At 39.9% G+C, this 21155-nt stretch overlaps 1 protein-coding gene across 2 annotated transcripts in view; it reads right to left on the reverse strand.

Moving 5' to 3' along the window:
• Nucleotides 1–10006: 10006 nt before the first annotated feature.
• JHY (junctional cadherin complex regulator) overlaps nt 10007–21155 on the reverse strand; it is a 66582-nt gene continuing 55433 nt past the window's right edge. For both annotated transcript variants that reach the window (XM_029209005.1, XM_029209004.1), the window contains 3 exons: nt 13740–13820; nt 12497–12625; nt 10007–10552 (listed from right to left, as the gene is read on the reverse strand). In XM_029209005.1, coding sequence (XP_029064838.1) covers nt 10355–10552; nt 12497–12625; nt 13740–13820 — 408 coding nt within the window. In that variant the 3' untranslated portion in view covers nt 10007–10354. The remainder of the gene's footprint in view (nt 10553–12496; nt 12626–13739; nt 13821–21155) is intronic.

Below are 21155 nucleotides of genomic sequence, written 5' to 3' on the forward strand. Positions count from 1 at the left end.
TGCCTTCACTATCATTACAAAGGGGATATTATGTCTCTTTCCAAGGAATTTTATTTTTTTATAACTTCATCTTAATTTCTCTTTGTCACTGACCTCCCGTGTGGACTGAGGGGACAAGACAGCCCTGGATGAAATAGGAGTCAGAAAGTGTCATTGAGGATGCTTTATCTGGAAAGCTCCTTTTTCTCCCCCTTACCTGTCCCAGCCCCATTCTGCCCCAGGTTTCTCTTATCCCATTTGGTGACAGACATGATGTTATATAAGGAGTCAATTTAGAAAGAATTGCCTATGATTCCAATACAGAATGTACGATGGAAATCCAGGATTTAAGCTTCCTTCTGAAGCCTTTAAGAAATTTTTTTGAGCTTAAAAAAGGCACACCTTTTGCATATATCTCTGTAACAAGAATAACTAAAAGAGTTGTTTAGAAATATTAACTAATATAATCCCTGGGAATTATCTGAACATTTCTAACATCTGTGCTCTCCCTAGCCTCCAGGGCTGCAGATAATGGAGTAATCATGTGTGCTTGCCAATATTCTAGCCAGAAGTTAAAGAATGGCCAAATAGGGAATTCCCTGGCCATCCAGTAGTTGGGACTCGGCGCTTTCACCCGCCAAGGACATGCGTTCCATCTCTGGTTGGGGAAACTAAGATCCCGCAAGCTGCAGGGCGGCAATCAATACCCACGTACATACATATATATACCAAATAATCTTTATTCCTCTCAGTGCTTCACCTGGGAAGGGAAACAAACTATAGAAAGCAATGGGAATAAAGATAGGAGATGGCTCTTTATCCCGAGTTTAAGATGTGAATAATTTACAAGCTAAAAACAAAATAATGAATACTTTATGCTTGCTCTGCTCTTTTCTCATCTGTTTTTTTTCTTCAGTTCCTAAGTTCTCTAATTTTAATTTTAAAGATTTGAGCTTTATCATTTACCTGTGCACAGTGTTTAAAAAGTCAAATAGTTCTACAAGGATTATTTAAAAAGGAAGCGGTCCCCTGTCCCCTTCCCTATTTTCTTCACTACAGAGGCAACCAGTTTCTGTTTTGGGCTGATTGTTTTGATATCTTATCTACCTTCATGTTTCTAAATGACTTCACTGCATTGCTGCTTTTTGGTGTTTCTATTTCAGGAATTATCTAGTACTTCATGCTATAAAAGATGAAGGTATAGTTCTCTTTCTCCCCTGTTCCCACCACATATGTGCACCCTCTCTTATCTCTCCTCTCAAAACTGTAATTTTGCTTCAAGGATTATTATGATGTGCATGTGTAATTCTCAGCTAAGCCAGGTAGTCAGCTGTGATTACTTTACTTTTTCTGCAAGACTTTTTGTTTTTCTTGGAATTAAGGCTCATTGTATTATTCTTAATTTTTAGTGTACTTGTGACTAATTTAACTCCAGTTCTTCACCATTTGTCACTACCTCCCTCCCAAGTGTTCATGTATTTTTTAAAAATTTTTACTGGAGTAGAGTTGCTTTACAATATTGTGTTAGTTTATACAGTACAGCAAAGTGAATCAGCTATACATATACACATATCCCCTCTTTCTTTGGATTTCCTTCTCATTTAGGTCACCACAGAGCATTGAGTAGAGTTCCCTGTCCTATACAGTAGGTTCTCATTAGTTATCTATTTTATGCATAGCATCAATAGTGTATATATGTCAATCCCAATCTCCCAATTCATCCCACCGCCCCCTTCTCCCTTGGTATCCATACGTTTGTTCTCTACGTCTGTGTCTCCATTTCTGCTTTGTAAATAAGATCGTCTATACCATTTTTTTTTCAGATTCCACATATATACGTTAATATATGATATTTGTTTTTCTCTTTCTGACTTACTTCCTTCTGTATGACAGTCTCTAGGTCCATCCATGTCTCTACAAATGACCCAGTTTTGCTCCTTTTTATGGCTGAGTAATATTCCATTGTATATGTGTACCACATCTTTATCCATTCCTCTGTTGATGGACATTTAAGTTGCTTCCCTGTCCTGGCTATTGTAAATAGTGCTGGAATGAACATTGGCATGCATGTGTCTTTGAATTATGGTTATCTCTGGGTATACGCCCAGGAGTGGGATTGCTGGGTCATATGGTAGTTCTATGTTTAGTTTTTTAAGGAATCTCTGTTCTGTTCTCCGTAGTGGCTGTACCAATTTACATTCCCACCAACAGTGTAGGAGGGTGCCCTTTTCTTCAAACCCTCTCCAGCATTTATTGTTTGTAGATTTTGTGATGATGCCCATTCTGACCGGTGTGAGGTGATACCTCATTGTAGTTTTGACTTGCATTTCTCTAATAATTAATGATGTTGAGCATTTTTTCATGTGTTTGTTGACCATCTGTATGTCTTCTTTGGTGAAATGTCTATTTAGGTCTTCTGCCCATTTTTGGATTGGGTTGTTTGTTTTTTTGATATTGAGCTGCATGAGCTGCTTGTATATTTTGTTAATCCTTTGTCAGTTGCTTCATTTGTAAATGTTTTCTCCCATTCTGAGGGTTGTCTTTTCATCTTGTTTATGGTTTCCTTTGCTGTGCATGTACTCTTAACACTTTGATTTCCTGAACAGATTTCTCCCAGAGCCCCCTGGTCTGCTCCCCTATGGATTCTGGGTCAATGCATCTTCCTTCCTCTTCATCTCAGGCATTCCTTTCATTTTACTCTTGTTTCCTCTATCTTCCTTTTTCTTGGTTTACTCTCTCATTTTGGTGGAGCACACGGTCCTGTAGTTTCCTTATTGGTGTATGAAAAGTCAATGTTTTGAGATCATTCTTGTATAAAAACATCTTTATTCTAGTTTCATGCTTTATTAGTATTTTGTCTAAGTATAGAATTCTCAATTGGAAATCATTTTGAATACTTTTGAATAATTTTGAAGGCATCATTCAATCGCTTTTTAGCTTCCAACTGCTGCTGTGAAGTCTAACGCCATTTTGATTCTTGATTCTTGATATATCCTGTTTTATTTATTCATTTGTTTTCCTTTTTGGAAGCTTGTAGGGTACTCTCTTTGGAGCCAGTGTACTGAAATTTTGCAGTGATATGCCTGAGTTGGAGGTCTGTTTTCACCCACTCTTTTGGATACTCAATAGACCCTTTCAGTCTGAAAACTCATTCTTTTCAGTTATGGGAAAATTTCTTAAATTAATTCTTTGATGATTTCTGTTCCTTTTTTTCTATGTTCTTTACGGAACTCCTATTATTTTGATTTTTTTCAGCCTCCTGGATTTATCCTCTAAATTTTTTCCTTTCTCTCCTATTGTATATATTTTTGCCTTTTCGCTCTGCTTTCTGAAAAAATTCTGAATGTTATTTTTTAACCTTTGGATTTTTTATTTCAGCAATCATGTTTCTAATTCCAAAGATCTCTTTAATTTCCTCCTCCTCCTTTTTAATGGTATCGCATATAATATCCTCAGATGTTTGGAAATCCCTGATTGTGTGCTCATATTTAAGTAGGAGAAATAAAAAGCTCATAGGAAGCTCTGAATACCCAGTGCGACCTGCTGACTGTGAACTTTCCTGTAGGATAACATGGTTGAGTTCTTCAGTTGGAGAACCTCTGAAATCAGAATTTTTAGCTCTTTTCTTTTAGGCTGGTCAGATTCCCCAGAGAAGAGTTTTCCAAATTCCTGCTTATAGGATGAAGGCCTAACATTCTGGGGACCACGTGTCAGAGGAGGACCAGAGGTCTCTGTATTTAGAACACCTGTGCTCACTGTTGTCTCTGTTCTCAGGATGGTGCCTCCTAACAGCCCGTTGTTTCTCACTCCTGAGACTCTGTAGAGGGTCAAGCAGTCTTTTACCAGGGTGGTGGAGGGAAGTCATCCTTCATTTAACCCCCTCACCCTCTTCCCCCCCTACTTCCAGCAGTAATTGACACCATCAGTTCCAGAGCATTTTGGGCATTCTGTAGTGTATATCAGATTGATTCTTGGATTTCCCCATTGCCTGGTTACAATTTAGTATTTTTGGAGGCTTCCAATTATTATTATTATTATTTTGCAATTTATTCATCTGCTTTCCAGTTTTTAAAAAGTTGCTACTGGTATCCCTCTTCCTGTTCTCCCTGTTCTTATATGTTTATGCCTTTAAAAAACCCATTACTGTGATTTTAGCGGGGGCTTGCCAAGGGAGGGAAACAGATGTGTGCGTGCGTGTGCATGTGTGTGTGGGTGCTCAATCTACCGTATCTATCCAGATGTCTCATAATTTGAATCTAAGATTATTTTATTCTGGCTTTTACAATGAGTGATGGAGGTATTGATCTTTTACCTTGATGTTTCTTTTATGTAACTGAATTTGTTAAGTTCGAGAGAGTTGCATTATCATTAGAACATATTAAAAGGCTGGCTTCATTACCAAAGCACAGGATGGCCCTTCTTACCTCATATTCAGTGATGTACTACCAACGGCTTGGGATCTATCCATTTGAAAGCATTGGAGGTTAGTTAGTCTTTAAGAATCTTTGTCTGTGAAAGGTCCTGAATAGGTTTGCAGGATATTCGTAGAAATTTCAAGGTGAGGGAATTTATGTTATTTCATTTTCCTTGGTCTCAGATTAGTTTAAAACCTGGGTCCGTAATTCTCTGAGTAGAGAATCAAAAAAGATAAACAGAGAAAGCAAAACAGAGCCACACAGAAATACACACACACATGCATGCGAGCGCTTATAAAGAGAATGATGCAAACAGGACAAGGAGAATTGGAAGGTGATCAGTTAAGACATTAAGTGTTTTGTGACGCACGGACGCGTCTGCATTTTGCCCTGGTGACAGGCCATCAGCTCGTTTTCAGAGGGCTGCTGTCTTCTTCAGCTCAATCCGCAGATCAAAGCAAAACTGTCTGCTTGCATTTTGCAGTCAGAATGGGGATGCTAATTTATACTCCTTAATGTGTGAGGGTAAGAGACTCCTTCAATTAACTGAATTCTATAGCTGGCAAAATAAAAGGTATACAAAGAGGCGCAGGCTGGAAGAGCCGAAATTCTCATTAAATCAAAAGGTCCCGTATTCATTACCTCGTGCATCTGAGGCTAAACACTAAATATGGGGATCATCAAAGGAGGTTTAATGGGTTAAATTGAGAATATAATCTAATTAAAACATTAGACACGGCAAATAGTTCTTTGATATTCATCTAAAGGTTTCATTAAAAATGGGTACTTGAGGTTTGTATGATAGATTATCAATTTTAAGTAGAGACCGCATCCTTGGTACTGATTCAAAGTGTCACCATTGTGTGGAAGCAGGGGAAATGGGAAAAGACATCACTGCCAGGTGACAGGTTAGAGATACAAGGTAAGGCCAACCAGGATTCATGATAGTGATTTTGATCACTGTCTGCATGACAAAAAAGAAAGCGTAAGGATTAATTTAGGAGACAAATTTGCCACAGAGGAAAGAGTCCATTTGGGGCCCAAATTATTTGGTGTAGAGATCTACAGTGGTTTTTTTCACTGGACATTCATTCTGTTCTCTACTTCCTTCTCCTGTATAGACAGCTTCCCAAAGGATAACTGATTATACTTCGTGGGTTTTAAATTTCGGAAAGTTATTTCTCCCAGTGTCAAATTTGCACCATAAGCATATCTCCTATTTAAGCATCTCTTGCAAAAGCTTGGGACTCTAGCAATAAGAGGTACTCTCAAAAGCCAGTCTGGCAGCCCTGGTATCAGGTCTGGTCTCTACGAGCTGTCAACTCAGTAAAGAAAGTCTGTGAAATCTCATCAGATATTTCCAGGGTTGCACTAAATTTATCTGCCTGAAATGCTCATATCATTGTAATCCTCTCGACCTGTTAGTGCTGTTTAATAGCGGAAGACCATTTATTCAGCTTATTGAAAATTAATTACTTATATTGCCCAGGTTTGCAAGGGGACAATGAAAAGGCAGTGGAGAGGCAGCAAGGGAGATAAACCTTGCCCACCAAATTCTTTTTTCTTCTCTTCATTTTACCCAAAGAGGCCCTATACTGAGTGGTAGAGAGAGCTGCAAAATCTGTTCATTTTGCATCTTATTGCGTCTCTCATTGTGATGTTTTCATAACCTTTTGGGAAAGCCCCAACTTTTCAGTTATTCCACTGAACCAAAATTAAGTAACCAAACATGAAGAATGGGAATCTTTAAGATGAGAGAATAAAATGAATGAACGAATGAATGAATGAGTGAATGAATGAAAGAAAAACCTGCCATCCAAAACCTTTTGCTTTCCATTGAATGGATGTTTGCTTAGGGAATTGAGACATTTTGTATTTTCTCTGTACCTTTGTGAGAAAGATGTGTGGCTTTGCTTAATGAAGTTGAGAGGGGGAGTAGAAACAAATACTGTACTTAGTCTGGAGGCAGTGAGTTGCGGGGACAATTCTGAATATCAGATTTTTAGCTATTCTGAGATCCTACTTCAGTATATTTTAAAAAGTGGAATAAATAGCTAAATAAAATTTTATTAGAATACATAATTCTCCTTTTTTGCCTTTATAATATAGAAATTTTGTCTGACAATATAGACCATTTCTTATAATGAGGGATACAGAGGGAGGAGATACTGGATAGACAAAATCCACAATAATGAAAAACTGACTTTGTGCTAGTTTAAATCCTGTCTCACTGGGAAAACAACTAAAGAGGCAATGCAGCATTTATGTGTCCTTTCGTCTTTCTGTTTTTACCCATTAGGAATAAAAGTTATGAAAACTCACTTAGCATTAGGGAGAAGTCCTATAGTCACATCCTGTAGAATACTTGAGTGTTAGAGAAAATGTGTATTATTCAAGATTTATCCTTACTCTGATAGGAAAAGATGATCTTTAAAAAGGCACATTTAGGGCCTTCCCTGGTGGCGCAGTGGTTGGGAGTCCGCCTGCCGATGCAGGGGACACGGGTTCGTGCCCCGGTCCGGGAGGATCCCACATGCCGCGGAGCGGCTGGGCCCGTGAGCCATGGCCGCTGAGCCTGCGCGTCTGGAGCCTGTGCTCCGCAACGGGAGAGGCCACAACGGTGAGAGGCCCGTGTACCGCAAAAAAAAAAAAAAAAAAAAAGGCACCTCTGGAAAGCAACCTTAATTTTTCCTTAAGAACTTTATATTTTCAAGTGCAACTTCTAATATAATGGTAATACCTGTTTTGAAGCACATGTTAGAGTTAGTTAAACTTGTCCTGGTATGTGCAGACTATCACCCAAATTCAGTTCATTTTATGCAATTTTTCAATAAGTAATTAAAAAAGAATCCCTCCTGAGTTTATCCAGTCTGATATTGTAGACCATTTGCTATCAATTCGAAGTTCTCAATTAGCTCCAGTGTTGTTCTAATTACTGGATGTGTTTTCAAGCAACTCCCAGCTAATAACTGTTGGGATGAAGAGTCATTTTCTCGCTCTAGACTGGACTGTGCATGCTCATGCTTACTGTGATGTTTTGACAATGATTCATTAACCAATAATAAGGCCCCAATTGGAACAATTAGACATCGATGCCTTTGCTAGGCTGACCTTTTATTTTGTTCCTCAATATTGTCTTTTCTTCAGTTGGTTTCTAGATAACTCCCAAGAGACTCCTTACTATACAAAGCAATATCATGAAGACAGCTGTCATTAAATTCAGCTACTTGTACGAAAGCTGCCTCTAGGAGGATGCTCTTGTTGGAAACTCAAGATGGAAAAACATCATAAAAGGAGTCTATAATAAGAGAGAATACATGATTTAAAGGTCCTTTATACCAGTTCATAGAGATTAGGGAGTTAGGCACTATGTCTTTCAATGGCTTGTATGACATCTGGTCAAATCCAGGCCCTCCATCATTACGTCACTCAAGTTTATGGTTCCTTGTCTTCTAATAGGCAGATTATTTTTATTTCCTAAATATCTGAAACAGAAATATGATAAAAATTGATCACTGATCCACTCAGGTCTATAAAAGATCAATGTTATTGTTAATAGTACAATTGCCTTTAAAGGAGGAGCCAGACAAGCGTTTGTCATTTACTGCTTTTGCAGAACCTCTACCCTGTCTTAGTATCATGGTGCCTTAGCAACATTCTGCTGGATCTTACCATTGTGGGATGACTTGGGGCCAGATGAAGTCTATTTTGATCTATTCTTTGATTTCAACCCCAGGCTCTCAGCAAGTATGTTCTATTTCTTTAGTCAAACTCATTTTAGATGCTGCCTGTCACTTTCCGTGTTTGTGTACAAAGAATTTTGATTGCTCTAGGGTCATATATACCGGACGGTAAAGCTTTGCCTTGAGTGTAAAGTTCCTGTGAAATGTTGTTTGATATCAACTGGATCACTGAACCTGCTTCAGCTGGGTGTGGGTTCTTAATAGGAGGTGTGAAAGTGCCTGAAGGATTTAATGCTTAGGCTGAGAGAAATGGTTAGGGAGAGGTTTTTAAATGTTCTGAAAAAAAAATTGAAATAGTGTCTCTTTTATTGGTCAGCATTTGAGTTGCACTGTAGATGTCTCTTACAACTTCATCAATGTAGTAATAAAGTTGCCAGACTGTACGTGTTAAAAATGCAGGGTAGATAGTAATGCATATTTCTAAAAATGGAACTTAAATGTTGGAAGTTCATGTCCCAAATTGAAATATATAATTACATCCTCCTTGCACACACAGAAAAACAAGAACTCTCTTCCCACAAACAAATAATCAAACAGTGCTCTCCTTGCTGTTGAAAGATTGGAGTTTAGATCTGGCTAGTCTCCCATTGTAGGACTGAAGGACTTCAGAGTCACTTATCCTTTCTTGATCTCCAATTCCTCTTCTGAAAAATTGGCACTTGAACGAGATAAACCCCTTCCAAGCTCTAAATTCCTTTAAGATAATTTAGTAGAAATGGAATGTTTAAAAAATTTACCCTGTCCCTTTAAAAATGAAAATATGGCAATGTCTCTTATGCATTATTTTTAGCTTCCAGAGCAAGTTTTAAAATGTAGGGAAGTTTTAAAATATAGGGGAAAAAATCATTCTATCTCATGTTTCTAGAAAAGTCTTTAAACATGTACCTTGAAGGGTCCTCTTCTTTTACAGATACATTTTAGGAGCAGCTTGGGCTGTGATTTTCCTGAACTAACTCCTTATATATGCTATGATTTTCCAAATACTACTGAAACATGATTCTCCAGTTTACTGTTTATGTTCAGATACTTGTTATCTTTCCAGACTTTCAATGCTGTTTCCAGTATTAAGAAAAAGTTTTGTACAGGCAGCTTTTCTACCACATTGTGGTATATGTAAAATTTGTACAACATAGGAATAAACCTCCAAAGCCAGTCCTTATGCCACCTGTATAGAGACACGGATTTTCCCTAAATTATTGTTAAATGTGTCCATTTCTGGATGTAGCCATCTAAGAATGCAATGCCCATCTAGTACAAGCAAGTAAGTAAAATTTAAATCCTAATTTAATAGGATTTAAAATAGTCCCAGGGACTATTTTAAGACCTGGGAATTTCACAATGTTTATGCAGTTTCAAAAGATTCTTTAAAAGGGAAAAAATATTTATTAATATTGACATTCAGTAGGATGTTTCTGTGGGATGTTTTTGTCTTACCTAATGTTTTTGTGTGGAAGCACACATTTGATGATATTTTAAGGTATTTTTGATGGCAAGATGTTCAGCAAATTTATGTACTTGGAGTCAGCAGCTTTGAGAAAGTGTCTCTCTCAGAGGTGCCCGAGTTGAGTGCTTTTGGACTTGGTGGATTTCTAATTAATATCTTGATGCTCTGTTAGAACAACATTGAGATTTGTTTTACTTGAGTAGCACATCTAGAAGCACTTTCATTTTTTAAATTTTACATATAAACCCTTGGCTAAATTTAGAGATTTTTGAAATATTTTGGAAATGATATTGCAAAATTTACCGGTGTTTAGTCCAAGTTGAGTTCTTTTCAATAGAAACTGAAGTGTTTATAGTTTTTTTTTTAATCAGAAAAATGAGAAAGAAACACAAGTAGATACATTTATTTCTGGGTAACTTGAAGAGTTTCATTATGCTAAGAAAGGGTAGCGATCATTTAAGAAATTCAAAGAGCCAATATAAAGCCAAGAAGAAATGAAAGGATCCAGTATAAAACCAAAAGGCTTTATTCCCTAGTTCTTATTCAGCCCCAATATTAACTGATTTGAAAATAAATAATTAAAATAGTTTTTCTTCCTGGAAAGTAAAATATGGCGCCGTAATGTAATAGGGCCCCATATTTTAAACCCTGTACGAAGCAAACGTGGACTGCAGTTAGGTGACGATGCTAGGTCATCACTCTCAATGCAGAGCAGTGGGTTGGAGTTTCTCTTCTCCAAGTCCATCCCCTGGGCATCTCTGGTCATATCTTGTCTATACAATATGAAGGGCTTTAAAAGCAGCCACAGCCTGTTTTTCCCTTTCATGTCTGTTCTGCAGTACTTCCAGCAGTGAGATTTCAGGTAAAATGTCTCCGTTTCCAGCATGGGTTGGATTTTTCTTTTCCTTTGAGGCTTGATCACTCAGATTTGAAGGTTTGGGTTTGGGGATGGTCTTAGCATATTCCAAAGCCTAAAAGCATAAAGATAAAATTTTATTTGAGATGGGAAGTGAACCCTGGATTCCTTAAATTAAATCTAGTCTTAGGAAAGGTTTATTGATAATATAATTGGAGACTATTGCTACAATAATGTACTAAGGGATGGGTGGAAATGGAGACCAAATGGAAAATACAAATAATGCAATATAACGCACAGTTTAAACAAAATCAATTAGCCACGTAACAAAATGCTGTGGAAAAAAAGAGAGTTGAAGAATGATATGTACGGTTGTGACGCTGGATGTTTTCTTTATAAAACTGAGTTTTATTCAAGTGCTTGAAAATAGATTTCTTATGTGTTTGATCTGTTTAGCTGCTGGCAGTCTTATTAAAACCAAACCTTTATTGAGGAGATATTAACTGACCTTTCCATCCAAAGAGGACTTGTTACAGCTTGAGACCAAAGACATCACTGTAGTTGAGATAAAGCTGAGTCTCCATTGTTACACCAACTATTCTTGTTTCTGGGTTCTTACAACTCTGGCAAGTATTTATTAGAGGTTGAAAATTATTGTTTCCTTTTCTTTAGCATATCTATAGATACCTGGATACTAAAAAAAGGCAGTCTTTTTTTCAGTGATGGCAGTTCTGACAGGCATTACAAGAAAAATGAGATTACTGAATATGATTTCTAAATCTGCCTTTATATGTTTTACTTTTCTAAAATTAACCATTTTTTAAAACTGAAGTATAGTTAATTTACAATGTTGTGTTAGTTTCAGGTGTTAGTTTCAGGTTAGTTTCAGTATATATATATATATATATATATATATATATATATATACTTTTTCAGATTCTTTTCCATTATAGGTTATTACAAGATATTGGATATAGTTTCCTGGGCTATACAGTAGGTCCTTGTTGTTTATCTATTTCATATATAGTAGTGTTAGATGTTAATCCCAAACTCCTAATTTCTCTCTCCCCACCCCCAGTTTTACAGTTTAATAAGAGTTTCTTGAGAGCTAAAATGGGAATGGATAGTATATGTAGGTCCTAGAAGGGGAAAAATCTCCAAAACAGAAAAACTCCAGACTTCTCAGTGTGTGTAGTTGACTTCTATTGGAATTTCTAATTATAGACTTGTTGCCTTGAATTTCTTCATGAACAAATAATGGACTGGAGAAAAAAAGAAAAAGTGGCATCATGGAAACTCAATCAAGTGGATTGAGGTCTTCAAGGTCTGAGGAAGGAAGGCAATAGATAGAAAATATGAGAGTCTGTGAAAGAGAACACGAAGTACAAATTCCTAAAAGCACCAAAGGGTCACTTGTCCCTCGTGCAAAGGGTCCCACGTCCTTACTGGGACTGAGGCAGAGACTTGTACTGCAAAGCTCGGTGTCTCCATAGAACGTATTTCATTCACATCACAACTTAGAGTTGGATGACTTCTGAGAGGGAGAACATCCTGTATTTATCATTTTTATTGGGTAGAGGAACCTATATAGTACCATCCCTTAGGAGAAATATAGGGAATGAACTTGAGAGAAACAGTGAAGGACTTTCCTCTGACATAAGCACCCAGACATGGCAAGAAGATGCTAATTTCTTAAAACTTATTTAATGGTAGAGAAGGAAATTGATGGTTAATCAGGATTATTAGTTTTTTTCTATGAAATCACCTAACCATTGAATTTTTGTGTGAGAAACTCGAAATACTATACTTGGAGGAAAACATGTGGAAGACTAAAGATAACAGTGAACTTCAGGGGAAAAAAAGAGGCTAACCTTCCAGCATCATATGTGTGTATATCATTTTTACATCAATATCTGTGAATGATGGGGAGCCGCAGGAACAGTAGTAGCTAAAACATCCTCTGTGTTCAAATAATGTGGAGAATTCATTGTAGTGAGGTCACAGAGGTTTCCTTTTAATTCTAATTAAAAAGACAACTGCCTTGGTGAGAATTTCTTACCTTCTGCCGAGGGACAGCAGATTTATTTTCAGTCTTTGCTATTTGTGGCTTTGACGGGATGGATAGTGCCTTCATGTTGTATTCCTTTACTTGTTTTGCATATTCCTTTTGCTGTATTAATTTCTGCATCTGTTCAGAGAAACAAAGTGAGGGTGACTCACAGGTCCTGCTAGATCGCTCTGTTCTCTATCTAAATTGACACTAATTTTAGTGAGCTGGGCACGGGGGAAATGGGATCACTGCGTGTAAGGTGACAGCAGTGAAATGGTTAAGTTAATGTCTCTCCTAGAAATAGTTTCTCTTGAGGGGCGGAATGTCACCGCAATAGCACACCCAGTGTTCACTTAACAGTGGCTAAATCCCATTCAGCCTCTTCTTTGTTGCGTTTACCCAATTTATTTTCACTTTTGCTTCCAACTTTGAACTCTACTCTCTTTTTAGGCCTTGAGTGCAGCTGCAGTTAAAACACATTAAATGAAGATCTCCTTTCACTAGAGGAAAGAGAATAAAGTGGATGTACTTTTCATGGCTTGGGAAACTCGTACCCTGAGTGTCTTCTCTGTAGCCACTCCTCAATATTATCAAGATAACTCTATTGGGAAAGACCAACGACCATATAACACACACATCTCTTTTCACGTGCATGTGTCCCACTTTTCTGTTTGGGCCTTCAAAACTAACTAAAAGGTGGATACATAAAACAACATTGGCTGAGTAATTTTATTTTATGGTAGAAGTAGTGCCCGGGGCTTATTACCAATGCTGCTTCAGAAGGGTCTCTATTCAGAGGGAGACATTTGAATTAGGACTTGGTTCTGGGGGTATCTTTTTTTTTTTTTTTTTTTTCAGGTCCATACCTTTGTTTTTATTTATTTATTTATTTTTTACATCTTTATTGGAGTATAATTGCTTTACAATGGTGTGTTAGTTTCTGCTTTATAACAAAGTGAATCAGTTATACATATGTTCCCATATCTCTTCCCTCTTGCGTCTCCCTCCCTCCCACCCTCCCTATCTCACCCCTCCAGGCGGTCACAAAGCGCCGAGCTGATCTCCCTGTGCTATGCGGCTGCTCCCCACTAGCTATCTACCTTACGTTTGGTAGTGTATATATGTCCATGCCTCTCTCTCGCTTTGTCACAGCTTACCCTACCCCTCGGTTCTGGGGGTATCTTTATACAGTTTTGCTGGAAGACAAATGGCAAATCCAACCCTGGAATTGCTATATGTACATCACACTCACTTTGTCTCTGATGGACTCAAGGTCAGGTCCGAGGCCTCCAAGCTTCATGTCTCTGTTCTGATAACCTTTCAGCTTGGAACTCTAAAAATACAATCAAAGAGACAGTTTCTTTTAAAGACTTGTATGTCCCCCACCCTCGAGTTGTCATGGCCACATAAGAAAGGGAAGAAGCAAAATGAAGAATGGCAGCCTGTGTGGACCGTGGGAGAGTGGGTGTGTTTCCCGACAATTTTTCCATTTTAATGGTCGTCACTGATAACAGTTTCCTTGGTAATTTGTAGCTGGTGAGCTAACATGTTTGGACTTTTCTACTTCTGCAATAAAAAACATTGAAATTCTGAAAATTATAAATAAAAAATTTCAAGTGAGCGAAGTGCTGCTTTGTTATTAACATTTTTAACGTAACGGATACATTACTAATTTAACGTAACGGATACGTTATTAATTTAACGTAACGGATACATTACTAATTTAACGTAACGGATACGTTACTAATTTAACGTAACGGATACATTACTAATTTGCTGCTGTTGCTATGAGTAGTATGTCTAGTTTTGTACCGTTCACTGAACCAACAGATTTCCCTGGAAGAGGCGATCTAAACGAATCAGGTAAGCACACTGCCTCGAAGAGAGAGCACCCTGTCTAATGTCATAATGTTCAAAAGAAAGGAAACATTTAAGGGTTCAGAGTCTAAGCAAGACCCACTGAGAAACTCATTTTATTCAGTGTGATTTTGGATATTTTGAAAGGTACAAAAAATTTTATACGACAATGCTTATTATTGTTGCATATTTAAATGGACAGAGTATGGGCTTCCCTGGTGGCGCAGTGGTTGAGGGTCCGCCTGCCGATTCAGGGAACGCGGGTTCGTTCCCCGGTCCGGGAGGATCCCGCATGCCGCGGAGCGGCTGGGCCCGTGGGCCATGGCCGCTGAGCCTGCGCTCCGCGACGGGAGAGGCCACGACCGTGAGAGGCCCGTGTACCGCAGAAACAAACAAACAAAAAAAATAAAATAAAATAAAGGGACAGAGTAACAGACCGAGGCTATTTAATTATTAAATTATGTCGGTCGAGCACAGTAACAGGCAGGAAAAATACTAACGCGCTCCTGACTGTAGGATAGGTTAAGATATTCCCCAAACTCCCACTTTTGACATGAAATCTGACTTGCTACTTGCAGCAGATACCCTTGTGGGGAAACAAAGGCCTCTTTTCTTTGCATTTGTGAGTTCATTGAGTTGTCTTCCTTGGGAAGGGCAGGAAGGACGATACCAAAGAGATGGTTTGGGTGATGGCAATGATCTTAGGGTACCTCAAAATTGGTGCTTAGGATAAATTGCCATACCGCAGGGGCAGCAGTTCTGAACTAACCGTGTATGGTGCCACCTGTCTATATGCTAATGGCAAGGCATGGTATTTTTCTAAATTTGGAAAGTTCCTGTTAATTATTAAGTCCTAAAATATACAATATATCTAACGTGCCCTTTCCTAAGAGAGAATTTGGCAGAAATAGTGCAGAGACTTTAAAAACAGAACATTTCATCATATAGAGAGTTACTGCATATAATTCTCAAATCTTAACAATGAACTTATGTAGACACTTATATCAACTGTTACTGCTCACAGTGCCTATTGACCGACTACCTGGAGGTCAGACCACTTAGCTTCTCCATTGCCATTTCCCAGGCTCAGAGCCAAAAGCTCTTTCCTCCAGACCCCAGCACTGAACTCTGGCCCATGAGATATGAATGAAGGTTTGCTGGCATAGACAGAGGGTGCATCTTGGAAAACCTTTAATTGGATTGGCACAGCCCCTCCCCCTTTCCCTTTATCTTGCCTTGATTGTGGATGTGATTTCTGGAGATACAGCAGCAATCTTGTAGCCAGGAAAGAAAAAAAGAACCAGAGAATTGAACAAATACTGGTTCTGATGTTTTGAGCTATAGAACCACCGGTGCTAGCAACTACCTACTTGTGGATTAACTGTATGTAAGAAGAATGAACCCTTATTTTTGAAATTGCTGTAAAGAGTAGTTCTGTGACTTGTAGCTGAAGGCAGTATTTCTAAGGTCCTACAAAATTTTATAGTACATAGCGCTTCACAGGGCCAAAATCATGTGTCATTTAGGCAGCACTTCTACACTGCAAGGATTAAAAGTTCTGTAAACAGAATTTGCCTGATTAGTATGTTAAATATTTGTAGTCAAAACTCTTTCAGTGCATCTAATTCTAAAAGTTCAAAGAAGATCCTTTCTTAAGTCTTTGGACTAAAATAATTAAAATATAGTATACAGAAGAATATAATATATAGAAGAAGTATATAGAAGAAATATTGTTCATTGAAGGCATTTCAAAATCATAAATCTCCTTTAAGAGAATAGACTCATCACCCAGCAAAACCACTACAGCTGCTTCCTGCCCTTTAGATGTATCCGTTCATACTTTTATAAAATTGTCCCTATGCTACAAATTATTTTGTTATTTTTTTTTGCTGAGAAGGTTACCATTACACTGTATTTCCCTGTCACTACATGTTTTCTGAAAATGTGATTTTTATGTATAACATTCTATTGTCTAGTTATAGTTGAATTATTTAGCGATTCTTCTAAATGTTGAACATTTAAGATGTCCTAGGGATGAGCATTGTTTGTGGGCTACTCTGATTATTTCTTTGAGATAAATTAAGAGAAGTGAGATTATTGAGACAGAATCATGAACATATTCAGGGCCATTCATGAACACTTCTGTTAACAAGGTAGAAGAATGCTCTTTTTGTCCAAACCTCGATGACACTGGGTATTATCACATTTTAAAACCTCTGCTAATTTTTAATAGGTGAATGAACTCAGATATCCTATACTTTGCGATTGCAAATTTGTTCTTTATCTGGCATATGCCATCTCCGCCATTGTTTTGAAATCACTAAGTTACCATTTGCCAAAGTAAACCAGTAATGGAAAAGGAGAGAACCCCACTCACATCCAAGTCATAAATCCAGTTTGTCCAAAACTGATGAGACAGAAATGATCAGTGCCCAGAAATCGCATCCTTAGTCTGAAGCAGCTTAGCTTTAATCATTCCACCAACTGACAAAAGATGTAATGTAAAGCATGAATAATTGCTTATTGCATCCCCGCTGAAGTTCTTACTATCACCTCGAATAAACATCGTGGCTGTCACAGAAAAACAGAGCCGAGGGTCTAGCACCGCAGACTGACACGAAGGAAAGAGTGTGGCCCGAAGGGGTCATCTCCAAATGCCACTGACTCCTTGACAGGCTGAGCTGCTTCCAGTGAAGAGATGTTTCTCAAGGGAGAGCGATGGCTCCTAACAGAGTTTGTTCTGGGTGACTGGCAATGAAAAATCCTGGATTTACTTGTTAGCTTCAAGTAATCTTGATTGGTTCTCAGGGCTGTAATTTTGTTTGATCTCTTTCCATCAAAATTCTTTTTCACAGCTTTATTGAGATAAAATTCACACACCACCAAACTCACCCATTTGAAGTTGTACAGTTCAGTGGTTTTTAGTATAGTCATCAAGTTGTGCGAAAGTCACCAGAATCCAATTTTAGAACATTTTCATTGACCTAAAAAGAAACCCCGTACCCATTAGCAGTCCCTTCCCTCCCCCCACCTCCAGCCCTAGGCAACCACTAAGCTACTTTCTGTCTATTCAAAAGGCTTTCATAGTCAAATAATCCCTAGAATTTAGTTTGATTTACCTCTCTTTGGCTGTTACAAGACCAAAAGGTCACAATAACACCATGCCACCCCCCATTTTTAAAAATTAAATCAACAATAATAGTCTCATTAGGTCTCCAAACACGGGGAAAATAAAAGCATGTTTTCAAAACATCCCCGGCGGGGTTTGCTGTTACTCTTTGCATGAGATGCACACAGGGTGACATCAGCCAACCCTGGCTCTAGCTGACGGCTGACCAGACCAGATCTACCCCTTGGAATTGGTGTCCACTGGTCGTGGCTTTGGCAGAGTCTGGCATAGGATCTCCTGGTGGAAGGTTTCTGCCGGCCATCAATCACAGGTCTTCTCAAGCCGGAAGAGTGACTTTTATTGTAAACGGGAGGCAAAAGGTGCCTGACTTGGAAATGACATTGACTGTCCCGGGAGGACTTGTTTCAACTCTGAGAGGTCGTGCCCTGCTGTGGGGGACACTGCGGGGCTTTCCTCCAGAACATTCCTCAGATGTGTAAGGGTGAGAAAGTTACTCAGAGACGGGACGGAAAACAATGCCTCAAATACTGCGGAACAGCAAGTGAAGGAAATTTGCTCTGCGGTTGCTAAACTTAATCCAAATAAACCTCGTCTTAGAAGCAGTCAAGCAGCAACACCCGGATTGTCTGTGACAACAAACACACGGGTTAATTACTGCAGCTCAGCTCGACACAGCTGTCAGAGAACTCCTTAAGCAGTTACTTTGTGGCCGGTTGCGGTAGATATTTTTATTACTGTTTGTCATCACTTGTGCTGTGTTTACTCTCTCACTGCCTGATGTCTGCATTCAGTGGCGTGGACAATGCTGAATGTCGTAAACTGGTCACAACAGAACTGCCAGGAGAAGAGGAACGGTGCTTGGGCCTATTATCTTGACAAATCCTCAGATTTTTAATGTGATTCGAGTCGATTCCCTTGGCAACCATGAGATTTGCTTTGACTAGGAAATGGGCATGACCTGGGGAATGAGTCCCTCTGTCTGGGGCCCCGGCTACCTGCTGTCATATACAAATAGCTCGGTTCTAAATCATTTTAGCTTCTGGAATGGCTTCCCGGACAAAGAGTGCTTCTGTGTCTTTGTCGGATGTAGGCTGAAAGTCTTGGATGGAGAAAATGGATACGTGTGGATTGCAACATCTCTGAGAGAAAGCAGGAAGGCAGGGATTTCCCAAGTTGGAAAGAGGGCTTGGGAAGTGGGAAGTGGAAGTTCTCTTTCTTCCTCTTCCCTTCCCTCCCCGATCTTAGATGTGTCATGATACACACCATCACTGGGTACTGTCCTCTGCCTTCCCTCGGTAAAACACAGATTCAAACCACCAAAAGGAGAAGGAAGGGAAAGGAAACTAACATTTAGTTGATGTCTATTCTTTGCTAGGCACTAAGCTAAGGTTTGTTTTTTTTTAAATTTATTCATTTATTTATTTTTGGCTGCGTTGGGTCTTCATTGCTGTGCGCGGCAAGCAGGGGGCTACTCTTCGTTGCGGTGTGCGGGATTCTCATTGCGGTGGCTTCTCTTGTTGTGGAGCACAGGCTCTAGGTGTGCAGCCTTCAGTAGTTGTGGCAGTGGGCTCAGTAGTTGTGGCGCACGGGCTTAGTTGCTCCGCAGCATGTGGGATCTTCCCGGACCAGGGCTCGAACCCGTGTCCCCTGCATTGGCAGGTGGATTCTTAACCACTGTGCCACCAGGCAAGCCCTAAGCTAAGGTTTTAATACATTATTTCACTTAACTGTCAAACCAAATCTACAAAAAGAACAATTCTGATTGTGCGTATGAGGAAATAGGGGCTCAGGTGAATTAATAACTTGTCCGAGTCACAGAGAGATTAGGTGATGAGAACTTAGAAATGGCTGAGTGCGTGACTTCCACTAAACCCTGCTCATTAGGAATTGTTAAAAGCTTGCATTGTCAACAATAATCCACAGTTGGCAAGAACCCTAACCCAGAAGGTTCTCTTCCAAGGTAGTGAGTTTGAGCTCTTTTTTAGGCCCTGGTAACTCGTAAATTCCAGAGTGACAGCATGCCCTCACCTTGAGAATGTGTTGGCTCCTGAGCTCCGAATACATTTCCCTATAGAAATAATAATACGCACAGTGTCTGGCTTCCTAGTCCAGTCTACAAACCCTATTCTATTTATGAAGTACTTGAAAATAGTACTAATCATACCTCAGATTAGGTACAGTTAACTGTCAAGTAATAATGTTTTGGTGGAAAAATAAGTTACTTATGAAGCCAGGAGCACATTTCTTCTTATTTACTGTGAAACTGGGGATCATCCCAGCTCTAAACAACCAGTAGTGGTTTCCACAGCCTGGGCAAGAATTAGGTACCCCGGCAGGACGGAGGATGTGAGGGAGGGTCACGTGAGGAGCTCAAGAAGCCCTCAGGTCAGCGTGTGGGAAGGGGCGGAGGGAAGGACCCCGGGGCTGTGAGTGAGCTGAAGGCCTAGGCTCGCAGGTGGCGGCAGTGGGCTGGGGCGTTTCATGTGCATCAACCTCTGAGGTTCTGTCTCAGGAGGACACACCAAGCTGGTCCTCCTTTTCTTCTCTGCAATAGGACCCACTGTCATTCTAGTCCAGCTTTCCCTTCTTCTCTTCAAGGCCACCCTTTCCTTTTTTTCTGAGGCTCGCATGTGGGTGTCCACTGACTTCACGATCCCCTATTCCTGGAGTGCCCTGCACCTGCCCTGCACACCACAGCCAGAGCAGTCTTTCTAAAACATTAATCTAACTTATGTGGTTAAAATTCTTCCATGTCCCCCGCCAACCCCCCGCCCCTACACCAGCTGAGGGATGAGAGCCCTCCTTCTTCCAATGACGAGCAAGATCCTCGAAGACCCAGTGCCCGACCTACTTCTCCACTGTCACCTCTCAACACTCAGCACCTCCCCGTTTGAGTGACAGCAGACCTAAAATGCATCAGTTCCCAGCATGCTTTGTGTTCTCTCAAGCTTCAGAACATTCACTTACACTGGTCCCCCTGCCTAAAATACTTTAAGTCTTCCTTCTTTTGCTAACTCTCAATCATCCTCTAAGATGCCTCACGATCACCTCCTGAAACTCTGCTTGACTTGCAGGTGGGGATGTGTCCCGCTCTGTGCTCCTCTGTGTTCACTGTGCATCTCTCTCTCTTTTATTTCAACATGATACTGCTGGGGAAAGGGCGTGGCTTGTTTGCTATACGTCCCAGCACCTGACACATTTCCTGGTAGGAATTCAACACATATATGTTGAGTTGAACTAAGGATGGCTCCCTAAATCTGCCTTATAGTGGACGCCCCACGGGTGTCCACTGGTTCCCCGGCTGCTGGGAGTGTTGTCTGCTATGGCTCACAGTCGAGTCCCTCCCTAAGAACTGACCTCAGCCAGATGGAGCGGCTGTGCCCAAAGTTACAACCCTCCCCCAGAGACAGTCAATAGCCAATGGCTGATGCATGTGGGGGAACATCTGGGTTCCTTGCCTCTGAAGGGCCATCCCAACTTCAGAACCCTCATAGGCTTGGCTGAGGCGTCCTTTGCACCAGCCTCAAAGCCACCCCTTCTCCCTCACCCGGCCCTGCCCTCTCCCTCCCCGACAGGGGTGGTTCCCCGGTAACTCTCTTGCTCACAAATCTCCATTTCAGAGTCTGTTCCTGGCGGGGCCAATCCACCACAGGACTATTGCTTCCAGCCAGTAAACTGGGC

Source organism: Monodon monoceros, unplaced genomic scaffold (genome assembly GCF_005190385.1).
Source record: "Monodon monoceros isolate NGI ecotype Baffin Bay Population unplaced genomic scaffold, NGI_Narwhal_1 Super_Scaffold_7, whole genome shotgun sequence".
In the NCBI taxonomy this organism is placed as follows: domain Eukaryota; kingdom Metazoa; phylum Chordata; class Mammalia; order Artiodactyla; family Monodontidae; genus Monodon; species Monodon monoceros.